Raw genomic sequence first — 17753 nt, 5'->3', positions numbered from 1 at the left:
TCACTGTGTCTTTTGGTCATTATTTCATTCTTTCTGGCTTTTTTGAATGTTAGGGTCAGAAAAGTGTCATGAACGTAGTGTAAAATATTTCAAGTAATCTCAGTATTTAACAATATTTTTTTATATACACTATAGTTCAAAAGTTAGGGGTCAGTAAGATTGTTTAATTTTTTTAATAAGTTTCACGACTGCATTTATTTGATGAAAAGCAGCAATATTGTGAAATATTAGAATTTAAAATAACTTTTCTATTTTAATATATTTTAAAATGTAATTTATTCATCTGATGGCAAAGCTGAATTACTCCAGTCTTCAGCGTCACGTGATCCTTCAGAAATCATTTTGATAAACTGATTTGGTGTCAAGTAACATTTCTTATTATTATCAGTGTTGAAAACAGTTGTGCTGCTTAACATTTTTGCGGAAACCGAATACATAGATGCTTTAATAAATAGAAAGATTAATAAAAGAACAGCATTTATTTTAAATATAAATCTTTTGCAACATTATAAATGTTCAGTGTCATTTTTGTTGAAGTTAATGCATTCTCTCTGAATAAAAGTATTAATTTCTTTCAAAGTAAAAACGGTAATACATTTAAACGGTAATATAGTATATGGTGGCATAGCCTCTGAAATATCTCTAGAGACATTGCACAGTAAAGGTAAGTCCACGATAGTGTAATACTGCATTGCAGTTCTCATACAAACCACTAGAAGCACCCTATCACTTGAAAGAGATCCACGTTGCTGCAGTGATGCTCCCCTAATGCTGCTTGTGGTCCTGATGCTGCTAAAGTGCCTCCATGGACTTAAGACCTTTATTGTAAATCGTTTTGTTAACACATACTGCTGAAAGTAAAACAAATATAATACAAAATTTGGAAATACACTGCATGAAAAGCTAATGCACCTTTAATGGGGTGCGGCTGCCTGCAGAGAGCGTCATTAGCTGTTGTTGCCGCCTAGTGACACTCAGGGGGAATTGCATTGTTATTAATTAACTGCAACACATAAAAATTGGCCATTATTTTAACTAGAACTAGATGAATTAAATCATTTCTGCATGTACACAGTTAAAATGGTGTGGGTTTCAAAAAGTCTTTAAAAACGTTCACTGGCTCCATGCATATTAGACACGTTGATCTTCCGTAAGGAAATGTGCTGGACATTAAAAAAAACAACTACAGTGCATTTCTTATTTATTGAGCTGATGCCAGACAGAACATCATTCAAACCCACATGGGGACTGCCAAGACTTTGGGCAAAGTCATCCCAGAGCTCAATGAGTATATGTGGACACTATAACAAATGATGTGCAAATGGAATCAGTATAGGCTACAATTTATGGAAGAACTTTCTTCAGAAGAATATTTAAAAAAAACATTCAAAAACATTAATAATAAGAACCAGCATTAATAACTGAGCACTAAAAAAGTAACTGAACATATTTGAGCATGGATCATGTGACACTAATGATATAATGATGCTGAAAATTCAGCTTTGCCATCACAGGAATAAATTCAATTTTCAAGTATATTAAAATAGAAAAGAGTTTTTTAAAATTGTAATTTTATTTCACAATATTACTGTTTTTACTGTATTTTCATCAAACAAATGCAGCTTTGGTGAGCATAAAAGACTTCTTTCAAAAACATTACAAAATCTTAATTATTCCAACATTTTTGACCAGTATACTATAAATAGACATAAGCCTATCACATCCACTGAGTCATGCTGGAGTGACGGAAAGTTGACTTATCTTTAAAAAAAAAAAAAAAAAGGTGAGGAAACCCATTGAGTTAAAATTATTTAGTAATATTCATGCATAATTGAAAAAATTAAGCTATGTGAACTTGACAATTTCACATAACTTATTTTTTTCAGTTACGCATGGTTTACTACTTAATAATTTTAAGACAACTTTTTTTAAGTTAAGTCAACTGATCACTGAACTCATTTTTTCTTTTCACATAGGCTACTGTATATTTGAATAATTACTCTGGTCAACCACCAGACATTACTGTCTCGCAATACCATTAGCAAGTGCTATTCACTCCCTATTATAGTGATTATACATGTTTAACTTCTAATTGGTTGCTTAACTATAATCTGACTCTTGATTTTCTTGATATTTGACATTGATGTGATAACACGATTATCATGGAGCTGCCAGTGGAACTGCAAAAGCCTGTAATCATCCCTTCATCTCCAATCATGTCTTCCCAGATCACTTTACACAGCATGTCATTATGTGTAGGACTAGCTGTGATGTTGATGAGTCACTGTATCTGAACTAAATTTTCGATCATAGAACTCACTTAAGACAATAACTTTTTTTTATTATTTTGTCCTAAGAGCAAAAAGTCTGGCTTTTGGCAGCTTATTTGTGCTCTTTCATTTACTGACCTACTTCTCTCTACACAAAGATGAGTGTAATGAGGTTAAGAAGGATAACCAGCTGTCGCTTTGTAAGGGCTGATCCACCTGTAAACTGCGCCCCCAATAGATATGTATGACATCTGTTTACATATTTAATGCCATTTGACTAAGTTGCCCAAATGATAACTGATTTTTTTTTTTTTTTTTTTTTTGTGATACAATTTTTTCAATGGTTATTTTTCCGTATATGGCCGTATATGGACAAACACACCAAATATATTAAACTGTTAAAAATAAAACTCAGTTTACCAATTATTGTGTGTCATGCTCAAGATGGATATGATAATTAGGGTGAGCTTGCAGTGCCACACAATGAAGTCCTCTATTTGGACTTTTCTGAGTCCTGCTTGTTCTATTTAACACTTTGTAAACAGTGTTGAATAGAGCTATGTCACTAATAATTAATGTGAAACATATGCTTTGGATGTATTCTGTTTTAAAATTATATTTGGAGAACTTTTTTTTTTTTTTTTACTGCGTAGAAAGACTTTATACCCAAGACCATGCTGTAAGTCATAGATTTATATATATTTAACATAGATTTCATACCCTGATCCCAGACCCAGATTTTATAACCTAAAAGAGTTTCACTTTTATACTATGAAAATATTCTATAAAAGTACATTTTTATCTCAAAAGTTAGTGTGCTTACTTACCAAGGAGGCAAAAGTGTCAGTGAAGATACTTGAGATGAAATATGACATTTTTTTACTGTCATTTCAAATCAACTATAATTTTCACAAACTATGGAAAGTGTGAGAAAATATTATGTAGGCTATTATGTAATTATAGCTAAGATACGCTATTTTGTTTTCAACTTAATACTGCTAAACACATTGGCTAATTCGACATGTTGTGGAAATAACATTGTGGTGGAAACATTCAGATAAAAAGACAGCTACATTTCTGAATTTTTTACTTCTCTAAAGGTCCACATTGCCGAAAGTGTTTATAGATGAAGACAGCCCTTTTTATTGTCGAAATGTCATATTCATAAATGCAAAGAACGTTTTTTAAAAGTAGATGGAACAATGCTTTGACTCATAGGCTACTGTAAAAACTTGAAATTGCTTTATTCTTATTTAGAATGCCGTGATTTTATTTTTATATAATTTATAGGCTACCACTTGTCGTGGTATTGGATCTTGTTGTACAAACCTAATAAAAAAGTCGCAAAAAATAATACTAGGCCTACTGTTTGGTTCGGATGCTGCACGCTCTCCGTCACAATTTGTATCACACTGTTGTTGCCAATCACAGTCAGTGACGTGAAGGGTACACTTTCGCTACCGTAAATCCCAGAAACAATCAAACGCACATTCAAAATTGTGAGCTTAATTCTCTAAATATTGGACAATGAAATATAACGTAACAATCCCTGGGGTTAAATGTCTTATTTTACAGCATCGATAAAACTCTACACGTTGAAGTCTGCAAAACTGGACAAACTGTCGCGATGCGCGCGAGTGAGGCGCTTATACTATCTCATCACGGTAAGAAGGAGCCGCAGTTGCTTCTCTCGTGTTTATCTCTGCTCTGGAGCCTGGCTGTTCCGCTATGAAGACGCGTTTAATCCTCTCTGAGAAAACAAACCACGTCTGTTAAGGTGTTGGCATAACAAATAGCATGCAAATACGCGTAACGCGTCCTTTTTTCACATTAAAAGACTGTCATATCATTTAAATTCTTCAGTTTGATCGGGTGTTAATCGGATTCATTCATTTGGTCCTCTTGAATCGGACAAGTGTTCCTTCAGTTTATTAACTTCAGAGGATCCGCTTTGAAGGCACACAGTTAAATCAGTGTTCATGCCGGACTTTGAGCATTTTAGATTTTCTCATACCAGAATGAATCCTGTATTGGGGGAGAACGTGTATTCGTTCCAACAGAACCAGGTGACGGGCTTCGCGGACTCCGCGTCATCGGGCCACTGGACCGATCCAGCGGGCCTTTTTTTGAGCGAACACACGGGTGGCTTCGGGCAAGATGGGTTTGACCTGGGCGCTTTTCCACCTCCGGGAACACAGTATCTACACCTGGGTAACTATCTTCACCGGGTGTCTCCACCTCCTCCTGCCGCGACGGCCCTGCGTAACGACCTGGGATCCAACATCAGCGTCCTCAAAACTCTTAATTTGCGTTTCCGCTGCTTTTTAGCCAAAGTGCATGAACTGGAACGTCGGAATAATGTGTTAGAAAACCAACTGCAACAGGCTTTGGATGACAATGCAGAGTGTGTAGAAAATAGAAAGCCTTTAACGCGAGATGTTGGGGTTCAAACCGGCTTCGTTGAATTAATTCCTGTTAGGCCAGACCTGATACCCATTCAGAACGCGAACGACACCGCATATCTGTCCGGAACATTGTTGTCACCTGCTTTCAATAACACCACCCTCCCTTTCGAGTCCAATAACAGGACAACAGTTGAAAACTTGAACCCATCCAATCTGACAGACTCTAATTTCAATCTCACCCCAAATTTCCCCATCAGCCCGGTTGATCCTGCTCCAAAAATCACCAGCAATATTAACGGGAAGTATGTCAGTACCGGGATTGGTTGTACCAGCAATTTTCCACCCAGATGTCACCCTGGCTCTGTCTGGTCTTATAATTCGAGGTTCAGCACCGGGCGTGAGTCGCGGTTCTCGGGTTCAGGTGTGTCGTCATGGGTGCCTCCAGACGGGGTGGGTGTCCAGATAGACACCATCACCCCAGAGATTCGGGCCCTGTATAATGTGCTCGCCAAGGTAAAGAGGGAGAGAGACGAATACAAAAGGAGGTTAGTATGTGTGCAATGTGATGTTCTTGTAAATGACTGTATAAAGCTTCAAAATGCAACTTTTACGCACAACTTTACGCGCTCTTTGCGCGCGCAATGCAACTTCTCTAGCCTTTCCATGCCAGTTACATCTAGTCAGTATGATACTATAGCTATACAGTACCAGTCAAAAGTTTGGAAACTTAACTATTTTTTTGTGTGTTTTTGAAATAAGTATCTTATGCGCATACAGCTTGCATTTATTTGATCAAAAATACAGAAAAAAACTGTAATATTGTGAAATATTATTACAATTTAAAATAATGGTTTTCTATTTGAATATACTTTAAAATATAATTTATTCATCTGATGGCAAAGCTGAATTTCCAGCATCATTACTCCAGTCTTCAGTGTCACATGATCCTTCAGAAATCATTCTAATATGATGATTTATTATCAATGTTGGAAACAGTTGTGCTGCTTAATATTTTTTTATAACCTGTGGTACTTTTTTCATGATTCTTTGATGAATAAAACGTTTTTAAAAAAAGAACAGCATTTATTCAAAGTAGAAGTCTTTTGTAACAATATGTTCAGAAGTTTGGGGTCAGTAATTTTATTTTTTTATTTTTTTAAAAGAAATTAATACTTTTATTCAACAAGTATGTGTTCAATTAATAAAAAGTTATAGTAAAGATTTATATTGTTAGAAAAGATTACTATTTTAAATAAAGGCTGTTCTTTTTAACTTCTGAAAAAAGTATCACAGGTTTTTTTAAAAAAAATCTTAAGCAGCATATTAGAATAATTTCTGAAGGAAAAATTAATTTACAATCAAAACATTCAACTGACTGCTAGCTAACATTGTATTAGGGCTTGTGTAGTTTTTTCCCCCTAAAAACTGAAAAACCCTCATTACCATCATATGTCATTACCATAACAGAAAATATTAATATGAACCACACATTACACAGTGCATTCTGGTAATATAGACCAGTGAATTCCGATGTTAACATGTTTCTAGCAGAATCTTCATTAACAAAACAACATCCACTAAAGCAGACATCCTCAGGTTTTACCACAGTGAGTTGAGATTACAGGTTAATAATAGTGTATCACTCAATATTCATATAATATCTCTAACAGGGCTTTGCCTGTTCAATCCTGTGGCCCTCATAAAAATCTGGTATAGTTGATGTGCTCAATGCAAATACATGAAGCATTTTGTGGAATTTGTATGAATGTGTTTGCACTTTTCTTTAGCATTTTCTTTCTTTTCTTCAATCTATCTCTAATTCATTTAATTTAATTTCATAAACAGAATTCACTTACTGTATATTACTCTTCTTACTGTATAATCAGTGCATATCGCAGTCAAAATTAACTTTGTTGCTTTTTTCTGGGGCTTTTTTAATGTTATATTATTTCTAAACATATAATGTCATCCTTGTGTCAGATACTTTGATATAATGAAAAATATATTAGAATATCATTTCTTGATTTTATTTTCAGTGATTTTGCTTTAGACCCCCATTAGTTAATTAACAAATTATTTGTAAAAATGCTGTAGGATTATCCTTTGCATTCAATAGTTATTTAATTTTTTAAGCATATTTCTTATTAATTTATTTTATTTTAAATATAATATGTTATGTTTAAATTGGACCACTACCTGATTCTCTTTCAGTGTTATGTAGTTGTTGTTGTTGTTGTTTTTTTAACTTTTATTGTTACCTAAAGTTTGTTTAGGCAAACTATATCATTTTATATAATATCATTTGAATATGTTTTAATTTAATGCATTAATATTAAAACATATGAATAATGCTAATTAGTATTAAATTATAATTTTAGGAGGGTTTCAGAACAATACATGACTAATGAGTAAAATGACATGAAGGAGTTTGAGTCAATCCCCTGTATAACCCTCCCTCCCTCCCGATGAGTCTCTCTCTCCATCTCTCCATCTCTCTCATTCCGTCTTCAGCCTCCTCCCCTCTGCGCCTCAGCATCTGCAATGCAGTACTGAACTGAGTGCTACTGCCAGCATGCCAATAGAGAATCATTCAACAATCTCTCTCTTACCTTCCCGTTCAGCCTCCCTAGACTTCCACCGGCTGCCAAAGCTACTGAGTACCAGCCAAAATAGCACAGTCAGGTTTACTTCTCAAGAACCCTTTGGTTGTATGTTTTTCTGTTATATTTTCTTAGTGTTTTTAGTTGAATATGTGATTCAGTGGCACCTGGTTTCTGGAATTGCTGATTCAGCTGTCAGTGTGTTCATTGGTGTGTTAAGAAGAAAGTTATTAGGATGTTATTTCAGTGTTACACTAACATAAATCACCTGCTCTAACACCTGCAGTGATACTGCAGTAATGGACTAAAATGGAAGGTGTGTGTGTGTGTGTGTGTGTGTGTGTGTGTGTGTGTGTGTGTGTGTGTGTGTGTGTGTGTGTGTGTGTGTGTGTGTGTGTGTGTGTGTGTGTGTGTGTGTGTGTGTGAGATCGTCATCGCCCACCTTAAGATCAATAATATTGTTGAATATTAAATGTCCCCAACTAAGTACGCCAAAAGCCAAGGCGACAGTGGCAAGGAACCAAAACTCCATCAGGTGACAGAATGGAGAAAAAAAAAAACCTTGGGAGAGCCCAGGTTCAGTCGGGGGCCAGTTCTCCTCTGGCCAACGAGCGAACAGTGTATGATTATGATCCAGGCAGCATTACAGGTCAGAAGTCAGATTGGATCAAAACATTCAGAATATTTATCCAGTTCCACCTGGTTGGAAGTCGGAGTCATCACGCCGGTATGGGGACGAGTTTGTTGAGGATCGGCGTCATTTTAAATGCATGTTATTTGATATTTATTTGCATCTTTATATGCAACGTATAACTTTGCCGCCATTATAGGTTGCATTACAGACAGTTTTGTTTTGTTTTATATTTTCTTGAATGATCAAAGCCAAGGTATACAACAGTACAACCCATTACAGTAAATGGACATCAAATTAAATCTGGCATTTAACCTTATTAAATTCAGTTCTATTTGGTTATGCACACAGAAATTAAACACTTCACTTTTTAAAGAAAGTAGTACCTCAGTTTTTCCTCCGCCTACATTAGCAACTTGCATCAAGGAACTCAAGCTTTGGCTTGAGGCAAATTATTTTAAATTTAACTCCGGTAAAACAGAGGTAATACTGATCGTCGGCTCTAAATCTGTTGTATCTAAATTATTGGGTCAAGTGATAGATTTGGACTTAATCACAAAATCTTGGTGTTCTCATTGATTCCACTCTTTCATTTAATGATCGCATCGGTAAAGTGGTAAAGACAGCTTTTTCCACCTACGTAATATCTCTCGTATTCGATCCTCTCTTAGTTAGCAGGATGCTGAAACCGTAATACACACCTTTGTCACAGTTCACAGAGTCAACTAGATTATTGTAACTCACTTCTTTATGGCCTTTCAGCTAAAAATATCAAACAATTACAATATGTTCAAAGCTCAGCAGCCCGCTTGATCACTCACACAAGCACATTACTCCAATCCTCTATCACCTTCATTGGCTTCCGGTTTCCTTGCGTATAAACGTCAAGGTACTAATCCTCACTTACAAAGCTCTCCATAACCTTGGTCCTACTTACTTATCAGACTTACTTCAGCCTTATGCTGCTGTTCGTTACTTGCGTTCTTCTAGTGCGGGATTGTTAGTCACCCCTAAGTTTAGTCTGGTTTAGTCAGGTCTTTCAGTGTTCTGGCTCCTAGGTTGTGGAATGCTCTTCCTCAAGACATCCGTCAAGCATCCACCCTTCTCTCCTTCAAAAACCTAGATAGATAGATAGATAGATAGATAGATAGATAGATAGATAGATGGATGGATGGATGGATGGATGGATGGATGGATGGATGGATGATTATCATATTTGAGACCTGAGATGATATAATTGGTTGTGATTGTGTGCTTGGCCAATTCTCTCGTCTTATTAATTATTCTAGATGGGAAGAGGAATACGCAATGCGGATGGATCTTGAGGAAAAAGTTGCTGAGCTTGAAGAAGTAAGACCAAATCAATTTAATATTTAAATGAATTAAACTAATAATCAAATCTTATTTTCCGTGTACTGTCTACACTCTGATGACACTTGTTGTGTTGCAGGACCTGCAGGAGAGCGAGGTGTGCCAGGATGAGCTTGCTCTGAGGGTTAAGCAGCTTAAAGCGGAGCTGGTTCTGTTCAAAGGCCTCATGAGCAATGTGAGTTAAGCACAATATTCACGTGACCTGACCTCAAAAATACCTCACTAAATCATTTAGTCGATGTTTATTTCTATAGAAGCACAAATAATGCTGAGTCAAGTCAAACGGTGTCCCGCAAATGTCTTAGCAGAGTAATTGATCCTCTTTACTTGTCCACTCCATTTTAATTAGACAAATTCAAAAATATCCTCACTTATTCGCTTTCATTTCCCTTCTCTCCTTTAGAATCACTCAGATTTGGACAGTAAGATCCAGGAGAAGGCCATGAAAGTGGACATGGATATCTGTCGCAGGATTGACATCACGGCTCGTCTGTGTGATGTAGCGCAGCAGAGAAATTGTGAAGATATGATTCAGATCTTCCAGGTGTGTGTGTGTGTGTGTGTGTGTTTACCATTGTTTATAGTGTTGCGAAAGATAATCTATTTCAAATAAATGCTGTTCTTTTAAACTTTCTATTCATCAAAGAATCCTGAAGATAATCTATCACGGTTTCCACAAAAATATTAAGCAGCACAACTGCTTTCAAGATTGATAATAAAAAGAAATGTTTCTTGAGCACCAAATCAGCATATTTGAACGATTTCTGAAGGATCATGTGACACTGAAGATCACTCTTTTTATTCATATTCTGTTTTCTAGCAAGTAGCCACACCTCCGTCGACCTTGACTCGCCGTCCTCGAAAACCAGCATCGCAGACAATCAGAGGGAACGAGAGTGATGAACCAGTAAGCATCTCTGAAAGTGAGGAAAGCGGGATTAAGGAGGTGGATCTGTGTTGCTCATCAGCCAATCAGATCAATGAGGAGATGCAGAGGATGCTCAATCAATTGTAAGTGGCGCCATTGAACATCTGACATATTTTATACAGACTGTTACAAATCATTTGAGAGAAGGAGTGTTTGTTTTTATGCCCCAGACGCGAATGTGAGTTTGAGGATGACTGCGACAGTCTTGCATGGGAAGAGACGGAGGAAACTCTGTTACTCTGGGAAGATTTTCCAGGATACACTTTCAGTGTTGACAACCAAGGAGAGGTACATCCATCTTTTATTCATTTTTCCAGTGATGGACTTTGGAAATTACATCGGCTTGATAGAATTATATGCACTGTAGAAAAAAAAAAGTTGCTGTCTTAAATTCCTATGTACGGTCACCTTGGCTGTATATTAAATTATATTAAACTGACTTGAAAAAAATGAGTTGAAACTTGAAAACTGAGTAATTTAATGTAAAAACATATGTTCTCATGACTGATTGATCATATAATTTTTACAGAGTATGAAATGAATCCAATTACACCAACAAAAATGCATTTGAACAGCTGAACATGCAGACTCATTTAACATCCAAATATAAAACTGAAGTTTGCATTTGCATAATATTTATTTAAACCAAGTCATCAAATCTCATGAAGTTTATACACTTTTAAACTACAGAATAGATAGATTACTACAGTATTGCAGTAAAAAGCAGTTATCTTCTGGTGTTGCTTTTTAAAAAGATTTATACATTATTCAGTCTAATATTTTGTTACATTTATCTAGTGTTATTTTTGACCTATTGATATGTTTTTCAGTCCAAATGTTTCGTGCAGGCACACAAAAATACCTAGCCTGACTACGTCAGACTTCCTACTTCCGCTCAATTTCATTTCGCTTCTGTAGTCAGTCTGAGATAGCAGCCTATCTTTCAGTTTTCCAGCGGCCTTCGGACGGCCGGGCCAATCAACGAACAGAGGGCGGGCTGAGAGCCGTGACGTAGATGCTGATTGTACCGTGGATGCGTAGATTTACTTCACATAATCTGCAAAAGTCGTTCACAGCGGTATTTCGCTCGATGGTTTTGTTTTCGCATCATACATGTGTTTACAGTGGAAGTTAGATGCGGCTGAGCATGCGCATAACACACGCTATAACCAAATGTCATCTGATTGGCTTACGGGTAACCAATGATTTTAAACTTCAGACAAGCGCCCCCCCCCCGCGAGAAAGAAAACGCTTTTCAATTGTGCCATGCCAGACTCTGTCTACAAAGCAAAGCGAAGTAGCAGAGTTTGGTATTACCAGGCTAAAAAATACCTGTAATACAAGCATAATATGAAAACGCTCACACTAGGCCTAATACAGCTTAGTGGTTTTTGTTGGCTCATCATTGCTATAAACGGCAAGCGAATGAGGAAAAAACACTGAGTCACCATTTTAACTGAATTGATTTCCATCATAAAGAGAAAGCTACAAGACATCTAAAAAAAAAAAATCTTTGCTAATTAACCCTGTCTCACACAGCAAGACGAGTCCATAGAGAAGGTGATAAAGGACACAGAGTGCCTTTTCAAGTCCCGCGAGAAGGATTATCAAGATACCATTGACCAAATTGAGGTAAAGAGATTGAGCTTGTGCCTAAAAACCTAACTCTGCATGTATTTCTATTACTTTAAGTTTGTTTTGTGTTTGTCTGTACCTGTAGTTGGAATTGGCAACTGCTAAGTCTGATATGAACAGGCATTTGCATGAGTATATGGAGATGTGCAGCATGAAAAGAGGGCTGGATGTTCAAATGGAGACCTGCAGACGATTAATCACTCAGACAGGAGACAGGTACACACATAAACATACATTCACACACAGACACATTCTTGAATATGTGGGACTCATGAATACTTGAATATTTACAGGGACTCTCCATAGGCATAATGGTTTTTGTATTGTACAAACTAAACTACCCATTGCAGAATAATTTTTTTAAAGGAACACGCCGACTTTTTGGGACTTTATCTTATTCACCGTGTCCCCCAGAGTTAGATAAGTCCATACATACCCTTCTCATCTCCGTCCGTGCGTGCCGTTGTGGTGAAGTATCCGGTAACTCTATAGTGATGGGTCCGGGCTGAGGACCCAAGCAATCCGATTGGTTCAAAGCACGTTTTATGGGTAATCGCTTTAGTGCCTGGTTACAAATCATACAAAATCACTTTATTATAGAAGACGTTTGTACTACGTTATAACGAGTCATTAATGTATTTAATGTATTTTAAATTATACGTTTCATATACTAGTATTTAACCGAAGCTATAGATTGTGAATTTAAACATCTCTCGTTGTTAGTGTGTTTTTTAGTTAGCTTAGATAGTAGCATAGCATACAGCTAACGTTATCCGAAGATCGTGCTATGAGCTTTACCTGATATTACTGCACTGATACTGCCTTAACGTATCGCGAGAACAGATTTAGATCAGGCATACTACTGGCATACTAATTGGGTCCTCAGCCCGGACCCATCACTATAGAGTTACCGGATACTTCACCACACCGTAACTCTGTCTGACTCACCCACCGTTAACCTAGCTTAGCACAAAGACTGGAGGTAAACGGCTCCAGCTAGCATACTGCTCTCAATAAGTGACAAAATAACGCCAACATTTTCCTATTTACATACAAATAACAAGGTCACATGAGAAGTCCCAAAAAGTCGGCATGTTCCTTTAAGTCATTTGGTTTACGAGGTCACAGGAAATGACCTCATAAACCATGTTTACGTTGTAAAACCCATGTCATAACACATTTGTGTCCTCATAAACCATAAGAGTACAGACACACACACACATACACACACACACACACACACAAACAAGGACTTCGAAAGAAGACTAGTCATGATAGTCATGTTGTAGGTTCAGAGGTACACATAAATAACTACTTCAAACTGCCTTTTTTAGACATCAAAGTTTTTGTAGGGTTTAATTAATGGACAGTTTTTTACCAAGAGTCTTTGCTCTGTATCAGAACTTCTCATTCCAGACCGCTTTTAATTATGTGAATTAAAAAAAATTCTGGCAAACATACTCTGGTTCTGTAAAGAAAATAGCTACGAATTAAATACATGTGTTTTTGTTAAAAAGACAAATTTAAACCCTTGTTTATGATTGATTATGTTGCACTGTAAATTAGATTTGTTTTTCTAATAAAGAAGTTAAAAAGTGGATTTAAGCACATTTTATATAGCCTGTTAACTGTCAGTGTCCCTTTTATTGCCCTTTTACCCTATCACATATTTCATTTTAGTAATTATCATAAATTAGATATCATCCGAAAGCTTAAACACTCAAAATTCATCCTGTGAAAATCAGTTTCTGATTTTCTACTTTAAAACCTCATCAACCACATCAAATTTGGAACACAACTTGGTTAGACATATGGCTTTTTTAGATTTAAAAAATATTTTAAACAAAGCATTTTTAAAGTTTTAAAGACCCCCTGCATTTAATCATTTTATCCTATATAACTCCTCTTTCTCTGTGAAAATGATTCCTTCATGCCTTAAAGGGATAGTTCACCCAAAAATGAAAATTAGCCCATAATTTACTCACCCTCAAGCCATAGGTGTATATGACTTTCTCCTTTCAGCCAAACACAATCAGAGTTATATTAAATAATATCCTGGCTCTTCCAAGCTTTATAATGGGAGTGAGTAACGCCTGTATGCGAGTGTAGTTCCAGCAGAAGAGTGACCTTTGACCCGACACATGACATATGATGTAGGAGTAGCAAGCTTAGTTGTGAGTAGTCGCCTCTCACGGTTCAAATAAACAGGGCTGGGCAGTCATTATAGTTTATAAAGTCATAAATATGGTTATTTTTCTTACAAAAACACATCGCTTCGCTTCAGAAGGCCTTAATTTAAAATAGCTTGAATGTAACTCTATACCCTTGCTTCATTTATTATATGCAGAACCATGAACATGCAAATTAGTCCCAGTTAGTTACCACAATGGCAAGTGGTAATATTGGTTTCATTCAGTATGTTTGAACTAGAAACTGATTCAGAAGATGAAGAGGAAGAGTGAATAATAGAGGCTACAAGTTTTATGTGCTCTCTACAACGTCGGACAATATATGATTAGCCTTCAACTTGAATACGTTATCAAACAGCTAATAACATGTCGCTAATGTTACACAAACCATGTTCCCGTTCACCATTTCAGAGTCAGAGAGCTGCCTTTTAAAAATCAACATTCTTAGAAACGCTTTCAACATCATAAAAAAAGTAAGTGGAGAAACGCCCCGCTCCACATGTTGACGGGATTGGTTATATAAGACGGTAGGAAACAGGGGCGGTTTCAAACTGTGTTTTTAAGATTGTCTCTGATACACTGCAAGTTTTACGGAGAAAATACTCATTAGCGCATGGTTTGTATTAAAGCCTATTAAACAACATTGAGACATAAACGACATTAAAACTTGATTTTCACCACTGGGGTCTTTAAAATGTTTCTCTTCCTTTATATTCGAAAAGTGGTTTGTGTTCCTAAAATGATGTGTAAAGAAGTTGGCTGCAAGTGATAGTGTAAACCATCGTGTGAGCGTACAGCTTTGGCTTTAAAAGATAATGTGAAAGATGACATGAAAGTGCGTGCTCAATGTTGTTTTTGACCTCTTCACATTTTGTTGCTTACTATGGAGGGTGAAGCCAGACACTCACTGTTGTCCCTCATTTCCTTCACAGTAAATCCCCTCTTCTTGTTCCGGCTGCTGTGGAGGAGGGAGAGAATGCAGAGAAGGAGAGGGAAAAAGCAACTGCGGCAAATCCTGACAGCGCTGAACCCTGTTGTGACATGCAGTCAAACTCTTCTGTCCCGGACCACACGTGGAGGAAGGCTTGATAGCCTTTATGCCCCTCCAGCACCACAGTAATAGCTGCAATTATAAACATATCGTTTCATAATAGAGACTGTGATGCTGCAGCAAGACTCACAGTATACGGGGTTATAGTTACCTTCTGAAAGGCAAGTAACCTTGTGTGGTTTCACTAGTGCCCTCTATTGGAATACACAGTTAATGGCCCCCAAAAAAGCATCCGATGTGCAATTTCAGTATGTAGCACCATATAAAAATTCTGGCCAAATACATATCACTCTTTCTTGATGACATCTTTTTAGTAACCGTTTTTTTGTGTGCAGATTATTCCTGCCGTGTAGTACCATAATTAATTATCAGTAATTTGTCATTTAAGAAAGTTTTTCAATACGTTCTTTAAGAAATATGCTCTGGTTATACTTAGGCACTATTATTTACACAGTGGAACATTAACAAGATGGAGAGCTGAGGTGAAGAACTGAGGGTTAGCTTACATGCATAATTTTGGCTTTAACTATAGTTTGATTTATTATGCCAATTCCAACATGATTGAATGTTTTAAATTGAGACAAATCAATTTAATACCACACAACTTTTGTTTTCTTGTTAAAAATGGTCATGTCATGGAGAAGGATGTCATTAAGGAACTGGCTTTTGTTAGGTAAGCAAAAAAATACACGTTTTGTTTGAAACATTTTGAATAGAGGGGGAAAAAAAGAAAAAAAAACATGAAGAAACTCCTGAAATGTTTCTTAATAAATGATCATTGTAAAAGTGATATTTAAAATTCACTCAAAACTGGATATGAATTTTACTAAATTAACATTACTAAAAGATTGCTTAGGAATTACTCACCCCAGCATTAATCACAAGGCACTTTTGACAACAACAAAAAAATCTCAAATATTTTTTTTCAATCAACCACAACGGTAGGGTTTTTAACCTTGAATACTCAAATAATAAGAGCAAGTTATTAATCTCTGAACAAGCACTTAACAGTTTCTGCATCAGCTACCAGTAATGCCAGCGATATGATAAGTGATATTTAAATAAGTCTGCCGTCAACTTCTTGCAGCTCTAAATGGAGAGGATTGTGAGAGCAGAATTTCGCACTGAACATTGAAGTGTGTGGGTTTCTGTTTTCATTTATTTTTTGTGCTGTGGGTGAAGGCCAGATGACTAATCACTGGCTTTGTTATTTGATTGTTTTGCTAGGTTGAAGCCATCTAAATCTTTAGCATTGAATCATTACGCATTGTAACATGCCTTTGATCGCTTAGCCTTTAGCCATTCAGTTACATTAGCATTAGTCAAATTGAATGAATTTCATTAGATTCACTCAATGAGGGCCAGGGTTACAAAAACAGATTACAAAGGTCATTCATAAAGTGCATCTGGCTAAAAAAAGACGAAAAAAAGAAGCCGAAATGGCAAGTGAATTCAGAGTAAATAATCGGTTGAAACAAATTGGTTAGTTAGGTCACAAAAGTCAATGAGTCATTATGCACTTATTCTTAAGTGACGACTGAACATGTAAAGTGCTGCTGAGGGCGATGCATTTTGCATTATTCCTCTCTCCACGCTGAACTTCTGCTAAGCTATTTATCTACTTATTTATTTATTTGTTTGCTTGGTTGTTTAATGATTTATTTGAATAAAGAGGGTTCTTGATCTCAGTCACAATTTTAGCCATACAATTCCAGACTTAAGTTAAGTTTCATTTAAAAAAAAACCTTAAAAACATTTTGTGATCCCAACAAATCACTTCATAAATAGACTAATTATGAGTCGGTATGCTGTATGTTTAAAAAAAGATATTGCTCTCTTCATGTTTGCTTTACCTTGTGTTTTTCTTTCTATATTTCTCAAATGTTCAGTGCTTTACTGAGAATTACTGGTGAAACCAACTGTAAAGGAAAGGCTTAGCTAACATGTTTGTGTATGAAGGGGCCTGAGAGAATTTTGAATGTAGAACGGCAGGTTTTGAAAGTCTTTTGTTTTTACACTTGACTCTTGAGGAGGCGTTTACTGACACATATCTGCTTCACAACCTTCATAATGATAATAATGTCTGTCTGCTTAACTCTTAAATCTCAATAGCAGCAACATGTAATAGATATGTTCTTGTAGATGTAAACCATTGAATCAATAGAGCTTCTACTGTTATAACTCAGCCATAGCCTACTACAGTAATGCCATCTCATGCAGCAATGGACCGTTTGTTAACATGAATGTAAGTGAGTCCATACTGAACAAAGTGATATGCCTTTTATTACAGTCTGAGAACATGGGTTCACATGGTCCAAACTCTCAGTTTGTAATATGATGTTAAATTAAGTGGTTAATGTAAAAAGGAGAAATGATTATCAGTGTGCAATGCATGGTATGTGGAAGAGGGGGATTTTATTACCCGAAGAACAGGAACAAATCAAAATGTGTTGGTTGTGTGAGGCAACGTTAGAAAAGGGCTTCTAAACTGTCCGGATGGTTTAGGAATGTTTTTTTGTGCAATAGACTACTATTTATTAAAAAAATGAAATTGTTCTCGATCTAGATATCTGATATCTATGAAACTTGTAAAGATGGTCTCAAACAAGAAAATGAAAACCTGTGTACAGATTCTGAAGTGGACAAGCTGAAAATAAATTATTTTAATGCAAA

General features: G+C 36.3%; 1 protein-coding gene across 1 annotated transcript; it reads left to right on the top strand.

The window, feature by feature from the left end:
• The first annotated feature begins 3974 nt into the window (after window positions 1–3974).
• On the top strand, window positions 3975–17753 carry iffo1a (intermediate filament family orphan 1a). The gene is made up of 9 exons (XM_084131439.1): window positions 3975–5220; window positions 9196–9256; window positions 9357–9452; window positions 9681–9821; window positions 10098–10288; window positions 10376–10493; window positions 11745–11837; window positions 11926–12056; window positions 14962–17753. Exons 1-9 carry the CDS (start codon window positions 4250–4252, stop codon window positions 15116–15118), a joined length of 1959 nt encoding a protein of 652 aa, XP_083987565.1. The 5' UTR covers window positions 3975–4249; the 3' UTR covers window positions 15119–17753.

Source organism: Abramis brama (genome assembly GCF_963993115.1).
Source record: "Abramis brama genome assembly, chromosome: 12".
Lineage (NCBI taxonomy): Eukaryota > Metazoa > Chordata > Actinopteri > Cypriniformes > Leuciscidae > Abramis > Abramis brama.
This window is presented reverse-complemented; position numbering and strand designations above follow the sequence as displayed.